Source organism: Pseudorca crassidens, chromosome 5 (assembly GCF_039906515.1).
Source record: "Pseudorca crassidens isolate mPseCra1 chromosome 5, mPseCra1.hap1, whole genome shotgun sequence".
NCBI lineage: Eukaryota > Metazoa > Chordata > Mammalia > Artiodactyla > Delphinidae > Pseudorca > Pseudorca crassidens.
In genome coordinates, this window is record NC_090300.1 from 142,851,798 (window position 1) to 142,873,715 (window position 21,918).

The following is a 21,918-nucleotide window of genomic DNA, read 5'->3' on the forward strand; positions in this document are numbered from 1 at the left end:
TCGGTGGCACCAGTACTACTCCAGTCCTGCCAGGGCAAGTTTGGGGTTAAAGCCTCCGGACCCGGGGAAGAAACCAAAGAACGACTCTCCTCCTCAGCTCCCGGGACACACAGAGCACGGGGCGCCAGGCCTCGGAGTCCCCGGCCCAGAGCGGCCCTGGAACAGCAGGCGAGGAACAGCCGAGTGACATCAGGCGCCGAGCGAGGTCCCGCCTGAAAGGTCCGGCTCCGCCCCCTGCTCTTCTCCTCCCCCTCCCTCCCGCTGCCCTCCCCTCCCCTCCCCTCCACCCGCCCTCTGCAGTCTCTCCTCCACTCCCCTCCCTCCTTTCCCCTCCCCCTCAGCCCCTCCTCCCCTCCTCGCTGCCGTCTCCCCTCCCTCTTGTCCTCCCTTCTCCCCCCGCTCCTGAAGAGCGCGCGGCGGAGGGGACCAGCCGGTTACTTCCTCCAGCGGCTGCGCGGAGTGCGGTGTAGCCCCAGACCCGAGCGCCCGGAGCCCGCCCGCCAGCAGCCTGCCGCCCGCCGCCCATCCCGGCCTCCCAGACATCCCCCGCCGCGCGCCCGCGGCCGCGCCCGCGCCCTAGCCGGCGCGCACGGAGGAGCCCGGCCCCCGAACCGCCGGCGGCCCTGCCCGAAGAGGCGCGGTAAGAGCGGGATCGGGCCGGGCGGGCGGCCGGGGTCCGGCGGGGAGCGTTCTCCGGCGTCAGATCCTCTACCGGGGAACCCAGGAACCGGGCAGGGGACGTGGGTGGCGCCGAGGTCCGGATCCCGGGGCGCAGCCGGGACCCAGGCTGGGTGGCGGCTATCCGTAGTATTCGGGGGTCGAGCGTCTGGGATCCGGTCCGCTAGGGGCTCGTGTTCTTGGGGCCGAGTGGCTTTCGGGGCGGCGGGCAGAGCTCGGAGTGGGCCCTGCGGTGACGGGCGGAGCAGGCTGCGAACTTGGGCCGCGGCCCCGGGGTCGCCGAGGTGGCAGGGGCGGGCGGGGCGCGCCGCTTGTTTCACTTGCTTTTGTTTTAAAAGGAAACGCGGGCGTGGTAGGGGGGCTCCTGCCAGTGGGCGCCCGGCGGACCTGATTTCGCGAAGGGGTGGGGGACGCTGGAGAGGCGCGCCCGGGTTTGCGGGGAGGACGCCGGGCCCGGGAAGATCTGGGGTGCCGGGCGCCTGAAACACCTGGGAGGCTGCGGCTTCCCGAAAACGCGCCGATCCCAATCCCCCGGTCACCTCCGCGGCCAGGTCCGGGGCCCGGCCGTGGCAGCGGGCGAGGGGGCCGGCTGGAGGGTCCTGCGGCTCCAGTAGGACCCCCGCGGGCGCCCCAGGACCTCTGGGTCCGGGCCCCTCGGTCCTGCGAGGCGAACATGGGGAGCCTGTCGGAAATGGAGATGCGGGTGCACAAGGCTGACTTTATTTTCCCGTTCTTAGAGCATTTTGGATGAAGGGGTAACAGCGTTTGAGCGTGTATGGCTTTTTTTTTTTTTTTAAGCACATGAGACTTTTATATTGGCCTGTATTCAGTGTTAGGGTATCCGAAAATAGTAGTTGACCTGCTACTGCTGGTTTAGAAAGTAAAGAAGTGAGCAGTTCTCTTTGGAGATAGGGGTAATTTATTTTAATTTACCCGTAAGAGATTATGTTTGTTCCGTGCAGTGGAAGCGGCTGTGCACTGTCTGCTTGCCCACATCACCACCAATCAGAGAGATAAGTCTCTAAGTTAAGATTTATTAAAATTCTGAATGATATCACAGTACAGTAAATGCTAGCTCTCTGAGTCCTGCAGGGAAATAATCAAACACTCATTTCTGGGATTAGTCATTCCTCTCTCTAGATTGATAACTTTCAAAGGAAAAAGCAAACTAATCTTCAAAAGTGCGTTTCAGGCTTGTTTTTCTTTATTCTTGCTTTTTTTTTAAATTTACCTAAATAGAAACCTGTGCTCTAATCTCACATAAGCGATCACTTGTTTCCATAAGGGTACTGTTGTCCGGCAAGTTCTGCTTGTTTTAAAATTTAACCATTCTCAGCCCTTCCATTTCTGCCATTTTCCCTTTTTTCTGTTGTTCAAAAGCATCGATCAATAGGGCAACACCAAAAAGATCTAAATGTGAAATTGACTTAGGTGGAGAAACTTGGCCTGTCTGCCACCTTCACAAGCTGTGTTGAGTAAAATAAGGGAACTTAAATTTGATTAGTTATGTGTTTGTCAGAAACCATCGGTAGAGCATTTTAATTCTACATGGTTTCTACAAAACAAATTAAAATCCGGACAACAGAAGAATTCTATTCCATAGCTAGTCATTGCAGCTCTTCATGTGGGAGTGGTAGACGGCCTTTCCTCCTGGTATTTGTACACAAAAATCAGGCGAGGCTTCTCCATTGCCTTCCACTTCTATTCTCTGTCCGTCTCCGTGAAGCTGAAGAATGTGGAATAAAGTCCGCAAACCAGGCAAAGACGATGGGTAGCTGACAACACCCAAGGGGTGCTTTCATTTTGGTCTCCTGTTTGAGGCTTGCTGGTGTAATCAGCCGGTGACGGGACTTAGTTCATCCGGGTCAGTGGCATAAAGTTCTACATTAAGGAGCATTTCACATCATGAAGCGTCTCGAGCAGGGGCCTAGGCTAAAGATATCTGTGTGCCATCGCTGCTCTTTATTGATGTGCTGGGAGGAGGGCGCACGCCTCATCGTGATCCTGGCTCCTGGAGGAGCTCAGGAGGTAGGGCCATACTCCCCGGGGCTTTGGTCTGCCCTGTGCCCCTTAGATGCCCCCGCCGTAGCTGTGTGATCCCTGGCCAAGATCCCGAGGTCTCTGTTGCCTCGCTGTAAGATGGTATAACATCTGCCGCTCGGGGATGTCAAGACAGTTGAGTGAGGTGGGAAGGTGTGGTGCCCCAGCTCAGGCTTCGCCCTTAGCAAGGTGGAATCTACCAGGGCAGCGATCATCAGTAGTGAGTATTGATTCTTGAGTGCAGGTGGATGACAGGATCCACCAAGTGGAGATTCTGAGCAAACGCGGTCACTTTTGATCCAGGACAACTCCGCCCCTCTGAACCCCTGCTCCCACCCCTCCACCCCCAACTATGATTTACTGTCAAAGCTTTCGCGCCTCCGCTGGCCCCCAAGATAATTACCCGCAGTCTGAGGGTTTTTACAGGCCTGTCCAGTGCCTCTGGTCTCCCTGGTGGCTGGGACTCTACTCTCATAGTGCCTTTTCTAGCCAAGGGTGTGTGTGTCTGTATGCTGAGTTGTTGGGCGGTCTGTTTAGCCATAACGTTGACTATAAAGAGAAAACAAGAAAGTACAAACTCGAATTAAGTAGTTACAGGAAAATAAGCTGTTTGCCTCCGCCAGTGAGTCTATCCATTGCACAATGTTTTAATTACTCAGGGTTCTTGGTTGTAACAGGTAGGAGCCCTCAGTGGAGACCGCGGGGCAGGCAGTTAGAGGTACCCCGTGAAGCTTCCTTCTAGACCCCCAGTTCAAGGCCGTGAAGCGGGGAGGGTGGGTTACTGTCGTAGGGGATTCCCAGGTTATTTGAAAATCAGCTTTAGTTGCTCTGTTTTTTTAATCTAACACTAAGGCAGGATTATCTAAGTACCTTTCTCACTTATTAATGTTTAACTTACCCCACCAAACAATTACATTTTAGGGCCCCAAATAAGTTTTCAGTTGATTACAGCAATCACAGGTCACATATGGAACTGTCCAAATGCCCATCACACATGCAACTCTAAGTTTTCTAATAGCCACGGTAAATGTGGTGAAATTAATTTCAATGTGTTTCAATTAACCTCGCACATTCAAAATATTACATAAACATGCAGTACATACAAAATTAGTACTGAGATACGTTACTTTTCGCTACGAAATCTTTGAAATTGAGAGTGTGTTTTGCATGCTGAGCACATCAGAGTTCGCCCCAGCCCAGTGCCAAGCGCTCAGGAGCCCTACGTGGCTGGTGGCCGCCACGTTGGTCAGTGCAGGCCCAGGATAAGCCCAGACCATCCAAGCAAGTAAGGCAGATCTGTGATCAGAATTACTTCCTCTTGAAGAGATGCACAGCTGAGCAACACGCAAAGCAGACGTGTTTTGAGCTTGTGTATTAAACGCAGGAGGATCTAGACAACGCAGGAGGGTTTGAGCTGCAGCCCTGGTTCTCCCTTTTATCTGTTTCCTGGGCCTGTGCTTCCTCACAGCTTGGAGAGGGGAGGGGGCCTCCGAGGCAGGTCTCCCAGCAGGCTTTCCCGGATCTGGGAGCTGCGGTGGCACGTCATCCCTGTGCTTGCCCTGGAGCTCCCAGGTTGAGCTGACTGTCCCCCTTGCATAAGGGAGATAGCCCTCCCCTGCCCGGCAGCCCACACCCCGAGGTGAACCTTGGAATTGAGCATCCTCCCACTCCTGTCCTGGAAGGACCCAGGCCCCCAGCCCAGCTCACCCAGCCAGCTAGAAGGCAACTTTATCTGTATGCCTCAAATCTAAATAGAATTCAGCAGCGAATCAGCATTATTATTTAATTACTTAAGTAGCATCCCATTTGTGAGAAGAATTCCTGGCATTCAGTTTTGAATGACCTGTTAGGGCTGGAGAACTTGGGCCAACTCAGCCAGAATTAGGTGTGGACGTGGACTTGATTTGTTGCCTCTTTGACTTTCTTCCCTTCTTTTCCTTTTTCTTTTTTTTTTTTTTAAGATGAATGATTTTGGAATCAAGAACATGGACCAGGTGGCCCCTGTGTCCAGCAGTTACAGAGGGACACTCAAGGTGAGTGAACAAGTATTAATTAAAACTTAAAAAAAAAATTGGAAAACTCAATCTCTAGGAGAAAAAACAGTGGGTTGGGTCCCAGAAGACCGGTTCTAGCCCTAGCTTTTTAATTAACTGGCCGTGTGACTCTGGACTGTTTGCTTAATCTCTCTGGGCCTCCGTTTTCTAGTCTGCAAAATGGGTGTCCTGGTGCTTGTTCAACTTGTCCTCCAAGATATGAAACCATTTAATTTGTAGATGGTGAGGCCTTTGTAGTTGCTTTCGGAGGCTCCTACCAGGTGAAAAATCCTATGAATTCTCCAGAGAACAGAGCTGGAGGAGCTATCTGTTCTGTCCCCCCAGGAGTTTTCTTGGGTGACAGAAAAGTTGTTTAAGAACTGAAATGAAAGAGCTTAGAAGAGGCAGGCGGGCGCAGCTGCTGCTGCAGCTCCCGTCAGAAGGGTCAGTGCCCACCGGGATGCAGGCAGTCTTCATCCATTGTGTCCTTCCAGGCACAACTGCGCCTGTTTATGTAAACCAAAGAACAGATTCAAGATGAAAGAGCCTTCTCGGCTGCGTCATAAACATTCTGTGTAGTTTCTGTCTCAGTCCCTTTGGGGAACATTCTTTAGCAGCACAAACTGATAATTTCCCATTTGCCTTCTACAAATGTGACAGGGAGATTTGATTGGGGTTTTTTTAGTGCTGAGTAGTAAACATGTCTCAGAAACAGCGATTTTAAATTAGCCTTCTCCTAGCTTGGTGTTTTGTATGATGATGTGTCTCTGGCATGTTACATTTTTCTCAGTGGATCAGCGTGAGGTTATCTGTCTGATAGAACCCCAAGAGGCAAAAATTGGCACAGACCTTTCTAGAGTGTCATGAAACTTATCAGACGTCAGGTCAGCGAGGTTTTCTTTTTTCTGTTCATTTTGGTCAGATGTTTTCAGTGTTGGCATGGCAGAAACCATCCAAGAAATTACGGTATTAAGTTTGAAACGACCCCTCTAGAGAGAAGACTTCTCCTATAAACTAGAAGAGTTTGACAATGCCTGTGCGATCTCTGGGCTTGGAGAAGAAACTGTCACTGCTGAAATTTGATGTGTTGAAATACGCAGCAGGAATTTGTCTTGTCTTCTGGCTTCCTGGTTTGAAAAAAAAGAACAGTCAGGAGTACAGTCAGGAAAGGGCAGGCATTTCTTAGTCACTGGGCAATGCTAGTGGGAATTTTAAAAATCTGTTGGCTATTTCACCAAAATTGGTGCTGCTAGAAGGTAGTTCATAAGCTGAGATGAGTATTTCACACTCTCGGGATTGGTCTTTCCCCCTTGGGCTTTGGGCAATTGGACATCTTTGCTTTGGGTTTTGGGGAGCTGGACTCCAACATCATTGGGACATCACTGGGTTGAGCTCCTACTTCTTATGTAATGTGTCATTCATTGTTCTGCATTTCTAAAAAGAAAACACACAAACTGTTTGATTTGTAAATGTCTCACACATTTTTTAATTGATGACTCAACGGATGGGTCATTGCATTGCACATGGCATGGGATTTCCAGCTTATGTTGGAAACATATAACCTTCACGTTTTTCTTCAGGTTAGGCAATGATGAATCAAGCCTTTATCTGTTACATGTGCTACTCATAAATGAGTCATTTTTCCTTTTTTTTGACTGCGCCATGCAGCATGAGGGGGTCTTAGTTCTCAACTAGGGATCGAACCCATGCCCCCTGCAGTGGAAGTGCAGTCTTAACCACTGGACCACCAGGGAAGTCCCAATGAGTCTTACATTAAAGGCTATTCCATTTGTAAATGTTAGTTGAGATTATTAGAAATCCTCACAGTTCCAGGCGTATCTTTGTGTATTTCTCCCCCTCTTTCCCCTAAATTATAGATAGTTTAACTTTAAACCTATTTCCTTTAGAAATCTTTCCCCTTAATAGATGATGGGGGAGGGGTGTCCTTTTCAATGCACTAAACTTTTACAAAATTTAGTCTTAAGGAATGTTCTCATATGTATTATTATTTTCTGAACCGTTGGAATAGATAAGGAAAGACATGTAGTTTCAGTTGCAGTGTTTCATGGTAAGCATTTCAGAATAAATGCTTCAACAGAAAAAGTAATGTATTTTGTTGTTTGATTTTTCATTTTCATTTAATCACTCGCCTTTCATTTTAACTGCAGTGAACCAAGTCGTTTTTCTTATACACACAGCCTAAGCATCTCTCCCAAATAGCTTAGAAGGCCCAGGTGTTTGTTTTTCTTTTTGTTTGTTTGTTTTTTGCGGTATGCGGGCCTCTCATTGTTGTGGCCTCTCCCGTTGCGCTCCGGACGAGCAGGCTCAGCGGCCATGGCTCACGGGCCCAGCCGCTCCGCGGCATGTGGGATCTTCCCGGACCGGGGCACGAACCCGTGTCCCCTGCATCGGCAGGCGGACTCTCAACCACTGTGCCACAGGGAAGCCCGCCCAGGTGTTTGGATCGCAGTGGTCTCTGAGTCCCTCCAGGCACTGTTCTAAGATTCTCTTGGTTTTAGGTTTGTTTACTTAATTTATTCATTTAAATTGGTTAGGCCGTTAAAAATAAGCTCCCAGTCATTCTGGCTCTGCGGTTGATGACAGGCAGACCTTGTTGTGCTGTACTTCGCTTTACTGCGCTTTTTACAAATTGAAGGTTTGTGCCAACCCTGCATCCTGAGTTTATCGGCACCATTCTTCCAACAGCATTTGCTCTCTTCGTGTCTCTGTGTCCCATTTTGGTAATCCTCGAAATATTTCAAACCCTCCACCAGTGGAATGATTACAGCTCTCTGAAGGCTTAGATGACGGTTAGCATTTTTTAGCAATAAAGTAGTTTTTAATTAAGGTACGCATAGTTTTTAGACATAACGCTATTGCACAATTAATAATGTAAACGTAACTTCTATGTGTATCGGGAAACCCAAACATTTGTGTGACTCGCTTTACCGCAATATTCACTTTATTCTGATGGTCTGGAACCCCACCTGCAGTATCTCCAAGGTAGGCCTGTAAGTGATCCAGAGTAAAGCAGAATCGTTCTGGTCACTTGGACCCTGTCAGAAGTCCACTCAGACTGGTTGATTCCACGCGTGGCTTTATGACTGACAGCTTAATCAGGGGGTATCAGTGAGGCTGCCCGTGGACCACTTTGAAAATAGGTCATTAAGTAAGTTGAAATGTCACGTTTCAGTTTTCTTTCCCTCTGCTTTTGCAGCGCCAGCCTGCCTTTGACACCTTTGATGGCTCCCTGCTCGCTGCTTTCCCCTCCCTCAATGAAGAGCAAACACTCCAGGAGGTGCCGACAGGCTTGGATTCAATTGCTCTTGGTAATTTGTTACTCAGACTTGACAAATCGAGCGTGATGTCCCTAAGTAGTTCAGTTCCTACATTATGATTCGTAAGTGGCGAATGTTGGTATCTTGAATCTTTGTATGAAAAGTCCGGTAGAGGCTCAGATCTGAGAGAAGACAGTTTTCCTTTTTTATGCGCTTGGTGACTCTTGAAGTCCTCACTTGCCAGACACACCCCAGGGAGGGTGGGTGCCCTGCTGGGAGCAAACCACAGGGGTTCCCCCCCCTCCCCAGCTTCTCCTTAGGATATTTCAACACTGCAGCTAGCCCCGGCCCCATCTCCCAGTCCCCTCTGCGAAGCAGACCAGTAGACATTAAAATGCACCCCAACTTTTCATCCAGGTCCTTAGCTGGATCTTCCTCCCCTACCCCGAGTTTTGGGGCAACAAATTATTCCTGCTCATCTTTACCCCTCTGCGTTTGCTTCCGTAGTTCTTAACGTCCTTGTTTACTCTTTTTTTGTTTTGTTTTTGCGGTACGCGGGCCTCTCACTGTTGTGGCCTCTCCCGTTGCGGAGCACAGGCTCCGGACGCGCAGGCTGAGCGGGGCCATGGCTCACGGGCCCAGCCGCTCCGCGGCATGTGGGATCATCCCGGACTGGGACACGAACCCGCGTCCCCTGCATCGTCAGGCGGACTCTCAACCACTGCGCCACCAGGGAAGCCCGTTGTTTACTCTTTTTAAGGGAATAGCACGTCAAGTAATGCCTCTGAGATTACTGTGATAGAGTTATTAGTTGGAAACGTTCCAGAAATTACTTTGTCATATGAAGTAGGTGCTAGAAAATACAGCCCAGAAAATTAATTAAAACACACACGCTTGCGTAAGCGTGCCATCATGTGACCGTCATTTATCATTCTTGAAATTGCCGAGGGAATCCAGAGAAGGCTGTGTTTCAATAAAAATTGACGTCACGGGTGCTAAGTGCTGTGTGTTCCTGTTACATCTGATGTTCCTTTGCTGCCGCTTAGTTTAATGGAAGTCGCTTCCAAATTAGCCATTTACAACCCCTTAAGGCTTTTGGCCAAAAACCTTGCAACTTCTTTCATTGTCGAAAATTAAGAATAGTCTTAAATAGAACCGTTATCTAGGCGTCACTGCTCTATGAAGTTTGGCAAAAAATCAAACTTGTTTTATTTTAGATTTTTTTAAAATAAGTGTAGTTATGAGATGTATGATATTTTCTCCATTGCAGTCAAAAACACAGTTTTTGTTAATATTTACACTCATCTAAGGAATGATGTGGAAGATTTGAGATCAGAATTGTTCTTCCCTAGAAGCTAAGACTCCCCCCCGCCCCCAATTCTCCCTGTGTTGCTGCCAGCTTGAACTCCTAACATCCCCGTGGGGTTTCTTTTCCAGACTCGACCAACTGTGAGTTGCCTCTGTTGACCCCATGCAGCAAGGCTGTGATGAGTCAAGCCTTAAAAGCTACCTTCAGTGGCTTCAAAAAGGAGCAGCGCCGCCTTGGCATCCCGAAGAGTAAGCGCTCCTTCCTGGAGCTTTCTGCGCCTGCGCTGTACTAGACAGAGCCTTCAGGCTGCCATAGCTTGAGATGACTTAATTTCAACCATTTGTTTAGGGCGTATTGAAAAGAGGGACAGAGCTGTCATTAAGCTGAGCCAGTTTTTATTTCAAAATCCAACCAACTGAACACTTCATCCAGCACTGCTTTTAGTGCCTCAACATCTTCCTGGGTGTCTCGTTCATTTCCTTGGACTCTGGTGCCCGTCTGGGCTCTGCGGGTAAATCAGGAGTGCTTCTGGCCTTACTGCGTCCTTTTCTTCCCTCCCCGGTAGATCCCTGGCTGTGGACTGAGCAACAGGTGTGCCAGTGGCTTCTCTGGGCCACGAACGAGTTCAGTCTGGTGGACGTCAACCTCCAGAGGTTCGGCATGACCGGCCAGGTGTTGTGTAACCTTGGCAAGGAGCGCTTTCTGGAGCTGGCGCCTGACTTTGTGGGTGACATTCTCTGGGAACACCTGGAGCAGATGATCAAAGGTACCGGTGAACGCCTGGGCTCCCCAGGCGGGGTGAGCATAGCAGGGAAGAGTGATGGGGGGGCTCCTCTACAGTTGGCATTTCAGTGATGTAGGACAGATTGTCTGAAAATGCCATTGGCGTGAGTCAGCTACGTGACGGTGATTTATGGATTTTGGCTCCACTTAAGTACGTGTGTGGGGAGCATTGGCCACAAGGCAGGAGCCCTAGTCACCAAGGTGTTCAGTGTCGCCAGACGTCATGAGTTGGAGTTGGAGGCATACGTGTGGCTCAGGTGAGGAGACAGCAAGAAGGCCCGTGTTCGGAGCTCACCTCACAGAGCCTTAGGAAATAAGTCAGCCTCGGCGAAAGTGAGCCTTTGTTCAGGTAAACTGGGAATTTTATAGTAACATTTCCTAAGACCAAATGGAATCCAACAGAGAAGTTTTTTGTTTTATGTTTATAAACCAATGTAGAAGTAATTGATACATATTTACACACTGACATATTATACAGGACCTGGCCTTTGAGTAAAAAGAGCTCTTATATAGAAAGTCTTGAGTTCGACCTAAAAAGAGCATTGAGACCAATGTTAAAAATATATTGAGTTACAAAGGAGAAACGGTATAGTGAGGGAATCCTTCAAGTTGAAAATGTAAGAAAACAAGCCCGTGAGAAGAGTTTAGGGAAGTATTCCTCATTTAATTGATTTTAAACTCTGAGTTTCAACGTCTGTCACAGACTCAGAATCTTAAAAAGCTCTCGGGGTCGCCTGCCAGCTCTTCTTAGTTATGGCTTCTGAGGGCCAGGGAAACTTAAAGACCCTCAACTTTTCCCTGAACTTGGACACGTCTGGTCTGACAAGTTTCTGGTGAATCTATTTGCTGGCAAGTTAGACCTGTTTTGTCATTTCTCGCTGTGTGAGTCTGTGTGGGTCTGGATTTGTGGTGGGCGTGCATGTGGTTGTGTATTTGTAGGACGTAAGCACGTACAGGGAATGCTAACCTTTTCCCTTTAAGTTCCTGAGCGTGTGTGTCCCTGTTCGGATGCCCATAGCACTGCTTTGACCTCTCTTTCTGTAACAGCGCTCACCACCCCTGGACACACCTCAGGGTTTGAGGCGATGGGTCAGAAGCTTCACCAGGGCAGGAACTGTGTCCATGTTACTAATCTGCTGTATTCCAGCCCCTGGTACAGGGGGGTACTTTGTAAGCATTTTTAACCCTTTGTCGACTACATAGATGAATACAGTACACCATCTAGATCTCTCTTGTATACTAGAAAATTCAGCTTCGCCAATAACAGCACTGAGGAGTTTAGAAGACTTATTCTAGTTATTAGAAAAATACATTTCTGTCTCTAGTGCTTTGAAACGACATGATGACATGGAACACCATCAGATTAAGTGGGAAGTGCTAAAATGCATTTTGTTATGCTGAAATAACCATAGAACAGTAATTCAGAAAGGAACTTTTGTTCTTCTGTAGTTTAAACCTCTCAATTTATAATCTTATGTCTCCTCTGTCTATTTTTCAGAAAACCAAGAAAAGACAGAAGATCAGTATGAAGAAATTTCACACCTCAACTCAGTTCCTCATTGGATTAATAGCAATTCGTTAGGTCAGTGCAATTAATTCTGCCCTTAAGAGCTTCTGAGTCTTCCTGTTAGATTCATGGAAGGTTCGAAGGCAGAACCTGCGCTGTCGCATACGGCGATCACACACATTCACAAATCCAGAAGTGCGGCCAGTCCACACAGATGTGTACTGAGAATATAACGCACACCCGCCCGATCCGAAAGTCTTAGTATTGAACAGAGAACGTCAGTATCTCCTTAATAATTTTTAAAATTCTGATTACGTATTGAAATGATAATGGCTCTCTTAGGTCAAGTAAAATATTCAAATTCATTTCGCCAGTGTCTTTTTAGTTTTTCAGTGTGGCTACTAGAAAATTTAACGTCACATCAGTGACTTACGTTATCTTTGCTTTGGCCAGGGCTACAAATTGGCAATTTATAACTCAAGGGGCAGAATGGAGTGAGCCAGTTGCTGTGGTCAGATTAGTGTAACAAACAAAGGTGGCAGGCCCAGGAAGTGTGTGGACAGCAATACTAAATTTGCTCTGAACTTTGGGGTTTCAATAGGTGTCATGGAATTCTGTCCCCCCACCACCCCCGCGGTGGTTGACACTGGCGAGTGTAGGTTTTGGTGGTCCTCTAGCCAGAGTGGGCAGGGCAACTGGAGATACTCCCTTATGGGTCACTGGCTGAACGGCAAATCACTTCATCTGTCTGAGCCTTAGTTTCCTCAGAAGCTGAAAGATCCAGTGACCCTGTTGTCCCAAGGCTCACATGGAAGCACTTGAAAAACAAGAGATGTAGAAATATTCACATGAGGCATTGCATCCGGGGTCCAGGGGCTGCAGGCATTTTGGAAAAGGGCTCATTGACTGAGAAGACGAACATTTAGAGAAGAGGAGGACACAGCAGAAAAGCTGCCCACCCAAGCTCACACGTCCCCTGGGGTTTTGGGGAGGGAGGGCTGGAGCGGGCAGACCTGCTCGCGCTCCGTTTTGAGGTGTGGAGGGTCTCTGGTCATCACGTTGATGTCACCTGACGGCTCTGCCATCTGTGGTCCTGTTGCAGGTTTTGGCGTGGAGCAAGCGCTGTATGGAATGCAGACGCAGAGCTACCCCAAAGGCGGCCTCCTGGATGGCCTGTGTCCAGCATCCTCAGCACCCAGCACACTCGGTCCCGAGCAGGACTTCCAGATGTTTCCCAAGGCCCGACTTAGCACCGTCAGCGTCAACTACTGCTCCATCAGCCAGGACTTCCCGGCCGCCACCTTGAATCTGCTCTCCAGCAGTTCTGGTAAGATCCAGGCTTCCAGCTGCCCTTCTCAGCAGGGTTGTTGGTTCGATCCCGCAGCCACGGTGACATGAGCTCAGACATCCGGAGTTCAGCCAGTGAAGGAGGTCAAGGACTGGTCCGTCGGGTCACGGTCCCAACAGTGGTGCTCGGCGAGCTTACTCCTAACGTATCTCAGGTCCCAGGCACTGGGGGTGCCGGGTGAATGACACAGTCCTTGCTCCTGTGGCCAGAGGCGTCCACGCAGTGGGCTATTGCGGGAGGCAGTGTAGGAAGGTGACAGATCTCTTTGTACGGAGATGCGTGTGTACTGTGCGTGAAGCTCAGGTTGGATTTTTCCATATTCACCCCTGTGTGACAGCCACCCAGATTGACATCGAGAGGGTGCCAGCACCCCACAAGGCTCCCTCACGCCCCCTCCCAGTTAATAGCATCCCCACCCCATCATTGTCCTGACTTTTATCACCATAGTTTTGCCAGTTCTTGAACTTGACGCGGGTTGTGTTTTCTCCTGTGTTTGTCTTTTGCTCGCATTGTGTGTGCCTGAGGTCCGTCCACGTTGCTGCCCTTTTCCTTGCTGTGCAGCCCTCTGCTCGGAGCTGCATCCTGCCGTTGATGGAAGATGCGATTGTGTAGCATATGTTTCATAAGGAATAAGCAGCTCTGTTTCAGGGCATCGTGAAAAGTCTGGGTGATTCTGAACCAGCAGGGCGAACACTTAAAGGAGGCAATGGCGACGATGCCGCCTCCGTGGGTGGTAGCACCAGACGTGCTGTTGTCCTGGAGGGTCAGAGTCCGTTGTTGTCTCTGCCAGGGAAGCCCGGAGACCACGACTCCGCCAAGACAGGCGCCGACAGCTTCGAGAGCTCGGAGTCGCTGCTGCAGTCCTGGAACAGCCAGTCGTCCCTGCTAGACGTGCAGCGGGTACCGTCCTTCGAGAGCTTCGAGGACGACTGCAGCCAGTCCCTGGGCCTCAGCAAGCCGACCATGTCCTTCAAGGACTACATCCAGGAAAGGAGCGACCCGGTGGAGCAAGGCAAACCAGTTATACCTGCGGCCGTGCTGGCCGGCTTCACAGGTGGGCGCCACCCCGGGTCCCCGTCCCCTCCCCTGCACCCGCCCAGCCCTGCACCCGCCCTGTTTATCAAGGGCGTTTCTCGCTGGACCACATTGCGTTGACACCCCCACGTCTTATGCGTGGGGTGTAATCCTGAACCCAAGCGAGCTGTCTCCCTGAATTCAGAAAAGGCCAAATTTGCTGCTCCCTCACCTGGGATGTGCCCGGCCAGTGCCTAGAAGAGCAGCAGCAGGGGACGCGGGCCTGTGGAGGCTTAAGCCCTGACTCAGCCACGCCAGGAATTTCAGAGAATGTAAACTGGCTGGGGGAGGGGCAGCAGAGCCAGCCTCCAGTAACCCGGGGACTGTTTACCTCTGCTTGCTTCTCAAATCCATCTTATTTTGAAGGTTTGGGTAAGAGCTATTCTAGGCCGGGGACAAATATTAAAGCTGTTTTTAGAACCAGATATTTCCAGTACTTTAGCGAAAATATCAGAAAATTTTTTTCATTGCTTCATGTGTCCTTAAATGTGCTTTTTTTTTTCCTTCATATTTTGAACATATGGGGCCATTGGGGATTTAAAAAAAATACCTGCTTTAAAAAAATCCAATAGGTTAAAATAAGAATACGTAGACACCCATTTTTTTTCCGTCACATAAAACGAATAGCCGTGAAAAAGTGTTAAAATACTCAGAGAGTGTGGAAACTGCTGTAATTTTCATACATGGGCATCAGGGCCTGATAAGAAAGTAAACAGACATGGTGTTGGTGGTTTTCATTTTAATATTAGTTACCGTTCATTGCCTGCCAGGTCAGTGTGGTAGGCATATGGTCAGTAGACCCTAGGACAGCCTAGCATGGGTGGTATTAACCCATTTTACAGGTGGGGAAATGGGCTCAGAGGAAGATAGCTGTCTGTGGTCACAAAGGTCACACAGCCTTATCAAACGGCGCTTGGATAAGCGTGGGATCCAGGGCAAGGCACCCAGCTGCTGAGCCCATCTTATCCTTCATCTTTAAAATATTGATACGGTGATACTTCACAAGGTGGTGGCAGTTCTAAGTATTAATCGAGAAAAGGTATATGAAGAGCACTTTGCAGAGCATATACCTCGTCAAATAGAGGCGGTGAGGCCATGGCTACAACCCCAGATGCCCCAGTGACCACTGAGTAAAGCAAGTCTTCGGTTAAGCAATTTGCCGATTGTCATCTGGCAAGAAAGCTACGCATGGGATTCGGAGAATGACACGCCTCATCCTGTGTTGAAAGGCTCCTTCCACCGCCTGCATCCCTGTCCCACTGGGTGTTTCTAGAAATAAACCTTGAAAGTTATTACATAAGGAACAATTAAATAGGGTGAAGAATTTTTTTTTTTTTTTTTTTTGCCGTACGTGGGCCTCTCACTGCTGTGGCCGCTCCTGTTGCGGAGCACAGGCTCCGGACGCGCAGGCTCAGCGGCCATGGCTCACGGGCCCAGCCGCTCCGCGGCACGTGGGATCTTCCCGGACCGGAGCACGAACCCGTGTCCCCTGCATCGGCAGGCAGACTCTCACTGCGCCACCAGGGAAGCCCTAGGGTGAGAAATTTTGATGCCAAGAGTTGGTGGCCCAGATTTTTTTTTTTCTTTTTTTCCAAAAAGACCAAACCCAGCAATCAGGGGCCCAGCGGCCTCTTTTTCAGGAGCAGGGGGCGTGGAGGAAGCCCTCCAGGATTGTCACCAGCACCCAGAGTCACGCCTTCACCTTGGCACTCAGTCCAGAGCCAGGTCTCACATTCCTTGGTTCAGTAGAATGATTAAAGCCATGCTGTATTTTAAACCTAGAAAAACATAACCCACCCCCTTTCCCCTCAGGAAGCGGACCTATCCAGTTGTGGCAGTTTCTTCTAGAATTGCTGTCCGACAAATCCTGTCAGTCTTTCATCAGCTGGACGGGGGACGGATGGGAGTTTAAGCTTGCTGACCCCGACGAGGTACGTCCAGAACCTGGGAACTTGCTCTCCAGGCTCTCAAACCTGATTCCATCCCGTGGGGTTCACAAATCCAATTCTCTGGGTGCAGGAAAGGGGTCACCAGTATACAGACGAGAGCACTTCCACAGGAGGCGTGCCTGACTGTCGGGAAATGTGGAGTCTTGTTTCGCCGATGAACAGTTTATAGTGTCCCCTGTTTACGCACACAGCCCCAGGCAGGCTTCACCACCCTGCTCTGTCATCTAGTTAAAAGGTGAAAGTTGTCAACTGAGGCTCTCGCCTGATCATCTGAAGATGTTTTAGGAAATTTGCCTTTTCCCTTGGAGGGACTGAGCCCGCTCCTCGGATGAGGTTGGCAGAGCTGCTCCAGCCCCATCTGGAGGAGAACGCCGAGGACAGGTCCGATACCAGCCCCTCGAGGACAGTGTAAGGGGGGAGCCCTTGGTCTCTGGTACCAGTAGAGTGCGTTCTGTCACCTCCCCAGTATCCTAGGGCAGCAGAAGCACTGAGGGATGCAGAGTGTCCTGAGGTCCTGATTCCCCTCAGCCGCTGTGGACATGGGGATCAGAATTCAAACCTAGGAGGTGGGTGGGACACAGCATTTCCCTCGTCTCAGGACCTCCCTGATTCTGAACCCTTGGCTCCTGGGGGTTTTGCTGAGTGAGAGGCCTCCGCAGACGGAGCTTTGGGTGGGGTCACCTCGCTCTCGCATCAGCGCCTCCCTCCATCCCCCGAGAAACAGCCGGGGGGATGCAGAGCCCTGGCCTGTGCACAGAAGCAGATGACACCTCTGTGGTCCTTACGTAGTGGTCAAGTGAGCATGCATCCGAATTATTGTTGGGAAAGTGATGCACTTTTTCTTAATTGCCAACTTGAATGGAACTCTTTTCCATCCGTCCCACAGGTGGCCCGCCGGTGGGGAAAGCGGAAAAACAAGCCCAAGATGAACTACGAGAAGCTGAGCAGGGGTTTACGCTATTATTACGACAAGAACATCATCCACAAGACGTCGGGGAAGCGCTACGTGTACCGCTTCGTGTGCGACCTCCAGAACTTGCTGGGCTTCACGCCCGAGGAGCTGCACGCCATCCTGGGCGTCCAGCTGGACACGGAGGACTGAAGCCGCCCGGGGCCGGAACTGGGGCCATGGGGACGCATCCAAGGACCCTGAGAGGCAGGATCAACGCATCTGGGAACGTCTCCAAGAAGCAGCGGCCTTATTTCATCTGGTACCGCGGTTCTCTGCCGAAAGCAGCACAGTTTCTCGCTTCTAACTCCTGCTGCCAGGAACACGCAACTTAAGAGGCTGTTACATTAGAATGGCCCAGAAGAAGCACCAGGCAGCCGTCCTGGCTCTGGGAGGGCTGTGTCGTGACAGGATCTTTCGGGCTGTTGGGTCTTCTCAAAGGAGCGAGCATCTTGTGGACACACACTTTTGGATTTTCTTTTGCCTTTTGCAACCGGGAAACGCCAATGCCAAAGAGGTCTCTGGTTCAGAGGGGGAAGAGAGTGCAAGGAAACAATCATGCCATTTCAGAAGTTAGTTTGTATATATGACTGTAACCTTATAATTGTTATCAAAATCCCCTAACAGACCTATTTAACAGAAACTGTATATTGTAATTTAAAATAATTATATAACTGTATGTGAAATGAGGATGCAGACGGTATTTTGCAAACATTTAATCTGCCAGGACAGACTAAGAGAAGTTGTAAAGTGTGTATTATTTACATTTACTATACCTACAGGAATGAGGTCTAAGAGGGTTAATTCCTGTTTTTTTTCGTTTTGTTTTGTCTGGGTTATCTATGGCAAGGACTTTGTACATTTGGGAATTTTTATAAGAAACTTAATGTTATTATCTGGGGGCCCATCTGGCCTCTCTGCTTCTCCTTTAATTGTAATGTAAAAGCTATAAGGCAGTATTTTTCTTGATAAATGGCATATGTTTTCCATTTCTATGCATGCCTTTAAATCAGTTTATATACAAAACTTATTTTTGAGTTCAACTGTTTTTCCCCCAACAACGAACCTCCCCTTGACCAGCCATTTCCTTCCCGTACCCCAAATTATGCTGTTTGATTAAAATAAGAATACTATTTTTGGAAATATGCGACTCCTTTTCAGAGATCAGGAGGGATTTATGTAGCAGCTATTTTTACTGCAAAAGTAATTCACTGGAAAAAAATGTAATTTGTAAAGAAAGTTTTATTTTTACCTCAGCTCCACGTACAGTTGACGTACAGAGCTGAAGGTGCAGGGGGAGGGGAAGCTTTATTAAACCTCTTGAACGTGAGTAAAGCCTGATTTTTCCCATCTTGTTTACCTGTCGAGTCTCGGGCTTTCTGGATACCAAGCTGCTCCTTTCTGCTTAGTGTCCACAGTTTTATTTTCTTGGACGCAGAATGCCCAGAGGCAAAGAGAGGACCAGCAAGATGGGAAAGAGAAGGGATTGGGGTTATTCCTGTGAAGAAAACATCTTGATCGTGATGGAGACTTTAGTAGTTGTTTCAAAGGAATCCCTGGTTCAGCCTGTGCCTCCTGCCTTTTGTAAATGATCGAGTCAAGTCGGTTTCAAGGTTGGACAGCCCTCACTAGCAGCATGAGGAGGTACTAGGACCATCGGTGACATCTCTAAAGAAGAATCATCCGTGCGATGAGACCAGGGGCTTGGGTGGTAGGGCGAGCGGGGCAGAGCAGAGCTGGAAGGGGCACCACACAGTCTCAGAACCCACACAAGACTGTATTGCAGTATCACTACGCACAAGGTGTTTTTCTCAAGCAGGACCTGTTTATCTCTCAGACATCTGTTTATAACATCAACAGACATGGGACTGGGAACATCTTGCTGCCAAAAAGAAATCTTAGCTATTGGCTTGTTTTATATGGGGTTTGACCACGTGAAATTGCCAATGTGTGTGTGTTTCATCTACGAAGTTGGCAGTTTTATGTGGCGCAACCCAATCGTTATGGAAAATCAAATCCATGGTAAACCTTTGGCGTGGTAATGAACAGGACTTGAGTATAAAAGTTTTGTAATTCGGCCTTTTCTTTCTCAAATAATAAAGTATTTTGTTTATATAAACTCCTCCTTGTAAGGGTCCTCATTCTTCATCCCCACCGACCCCCCGGCGTGGAGGCGGTGGAGTCAGGATACTGGGCTCAGAACCGCCGGACACACACCTGCTCAGTCCCTCAGAATTACATCTCCCTTTAACTGATTTCACACACCCATCCCCTAGTAAATTGGGACCAAGCTGGAACCAACTGTGAGCACTTCCTGAAGGAATTCCCCCAAAGTGTTCCTTAAAGCGAAAAATTTTCAAGAAGAGATTAAAATAGAAAAATACAGGGGTCTAGTCTTTGCCAGGGGGTTGGCAGAGATAACAAGAGATTTTAGGATGTTTCTAATAAGAGCATTGGAGTTTGAAGTTCAAGGACTCTTGTAACTGAGACCTTGACTCCCCTGGAGTTCTGATGTTGCCGAGATGACTTATCATAGATGAGGCTGGTGGTCCCTAGGACACCTCTTCTCAAACTCATTCTTGGACCACCTTTCTACTCTGCAAAATAAGTGAGGATTCTAAAAACTTAGGTAGATTGTATCAGTGGTGTGGTGAAGCCGGCTTGCCACGGGCTGGCCAGAGCAGAAGGTGAGGGCCTCTCCCCAACTTTGCATCAGCGAGGTATTTTAGTAGCTCAAACTTGTTTGGGACGAGAGTAAGTTACACCCCTGAAACCAGCAAGCGCTACAAGTCAGGGCTTCCCCCACCAGCCCTTCTCAGGGAGCAGGTTATTAAACACTTACTAGCACACCACTGGTCCTCAATGTTAACCGTATTAGAAATTAAAACAAGTTGAAAACTATGATTCATTTTTGAAATTACATCTATGTTAATATTTTATAAAAAATAACTTTTTCCCAAAAAGCGAGAACAGCACTATTTTACATGTTTTTAAATCTCTTTGATGTCTGGTTTAGTGGGAAAGAGCTGGATTCCTATATTGGCTTCTGCATCAGTCTGTTGGGATACATTTTGAAGAAAATCAGGCCCCACAGGGATCTGTAATTGGAACAGGCAAGCGTGTTTTATAGCGGTTTCACATAACTGGATATTGCTTTATACTACACCTAAACTGACAAATTGTAGCTTCTTAAAGATAAGTTCCAGTTGGCCTATGAAACCATATCAATAAACTTGCCTATGGTTACAGTAAAGTCCATTGGTCCCTCCTGCGCTTTGAATGGGTCTTTTACCCATGTGTGGGTTTGTAACATGCATTAGTCATTGGAAAACACTGCTTCAAAATGTTGACTTATTTCAACATATGATATCAAACGATCACATTAGTTACTCTCACCACCAGTTTCACCAGAAAAGTCCTGAGAAGCTATCAAGCTCCCAGTGGCAGATAAAAATTTTCAAAAATTCAAATTTTCACTTGAAAGCCCAAGTTTTATCATCAGCAACAAATATTCAAAGTTGTTCTTTGGGGAGTGACAGACTGATTTCATTTACTTTTGGGGAAATACCTGCCAAATACCCAAGTCTGAATAAACATCATTTGTCAGTTGGTCTTTCAAATACAAATGGCACTTATGAATGAAATGGTTAGTTTAGCTTGCAACTCAAATCCACAACTGCCTTTCCCAGGACAACCAATCTATCTCAGTTGCACCAGACCTTCTGTGTACTTTTCCATGTTATTACCCAGAAACTAAAAAGATGTGTCTTCACTTATTAAGAAAATTTTTACTGCTTCATCAAGGACATTTTTTAAAGGAAACTAGTATTTTTTTCCTGCATGTACATGATGAAGAATATCGTGATTGCTAGTGCAGTTTAGTGCTAAGGCTCCAGGAGTTTTAAGCACCATCAATGCAAATGTCAACACAGTAAAAAAGGTGAAGGTTTTAATATTATTATAAAAATCATTTCAACCCTTGAGGATCCCTCTGAAAGGGTGTTGTCTGTGGACCTCACTTTGAGAACTGTTCTAGAAGGAGGAGAAGCTCACCCAGAATAAAAGGGGTGGAACTGGGGCAGGGAGGGGGGCACAGGGAGGGAACATTTTCTTTTTGTCTCTCTAATTCAGTATCTGTGTTTCCAATCTTACCCTTTCATAGCCAGTTAAGATGAAGCATCTTTTATTTAAAGCAAATAGAATGGTCTAATGTCTGCATGATAAGGAAAAATCCATTCACCCAGGCTGAGATGGATGGATCCTTTCAAAGTCCTTCTATTAGCCTCACTCTTTGTCCTTCTCCTAGTTCCACTGAAATTCCAAACCTTTTTTTAAATGTATATTTTACCATAATATTTTTTTAAAATTATTTTTCCTAACATAGTCAAATCTGTGGTCATAAAGAGGTGAGGTTCCTGTGGCCTGTCTTCCAGCTTTTCCACAAGGTGGAGAAGCAGCAGAACTAAGTTGCCTTTAGCTGCCCCCTCCTCCCTGGGTCCCAGCTATTCCTCATATTAGGGGCCTGAGAGCTGCAGATGATGGACGCTCACAGCAGATACAGGGACTGGGAGCCTGATGGGTGTGTGAGGCACAGGATGTGGGGCCGGAGGAGGTGGGCAGGGTCCAAGGAGGGGGGCAGGGTGGGCTGTTTCATCATCTCTTTGGAAACATCAAGTTGGCAAGAGGGTTTATTGTGCTTAGGAGCCAGACCTCAGCTTATCACCCTTACCCGGCCTTTGTGACCATGGGCACGTGACTTACTCCATGCCTCAGTTTCCCCCCACAAAATGAGGTCCCTGGTGGATGTATCCATGGTTGGTTTAAGACTGTGGGAAGTCAGTGGCCTGGGGACTCCACTGAAGTCTTAACCAAAGCCTTCCAGCAGGGGTTCTGCAAAGAACAGACGGCTTCTCACATCAATGCTCTGTTTCCAGAAGCAGCACGGGTGCACAGTTCAGCGATAAAGCTGA

At 48.3% G+C, this 21,918-nt stretch overlaps 1 protein-coding gene across 2 annotated transcripts; it reads left to right on the forward strand.

The window, feature by feature from the left end:
• Positions 1-359: 359 nt before the first annotated feature.
• ETS2 (ETS proto-oncogene 2, transcription factor) lies at positions 360-19,067 on the forward strand. Of its 2 annotated transcripts, XM_067739502.1 has the most exons (10): positions 361-640; positions 4,680-4,751; positions 7,969-8,080; positions 9,467-9,586; positions 9,904-10,104; positions 11,620-11,703; positions 12,731-12,955; positions 13,767-14,030; positions 15,863-15,981; positions 16,886-19,067. In XM_067739502.1, the coding sequence occupies exons 2-10, from the start codon at positions 4,680-4,682 to the stop codon at positions 17,099-17,101; spliced, it is 1,413 nt and encodes a 470-aa protein (XP_067595603.1). In that variant the 5' UTR covers positions 361-640; the 3' UTR covers positions 17,102-19,067. The 2 variants fall into 2 exon arrangements, with proteins under 2 accessions (XP_067595605.1, XP_067595603.1); XM_067739504.1 differs by lacking the exon at positions 9,467-9,586 and having other exon boundaries at positions 360-640.
• Positions 19,068-21,918: the final 2,851 nt, after the last annotated feature.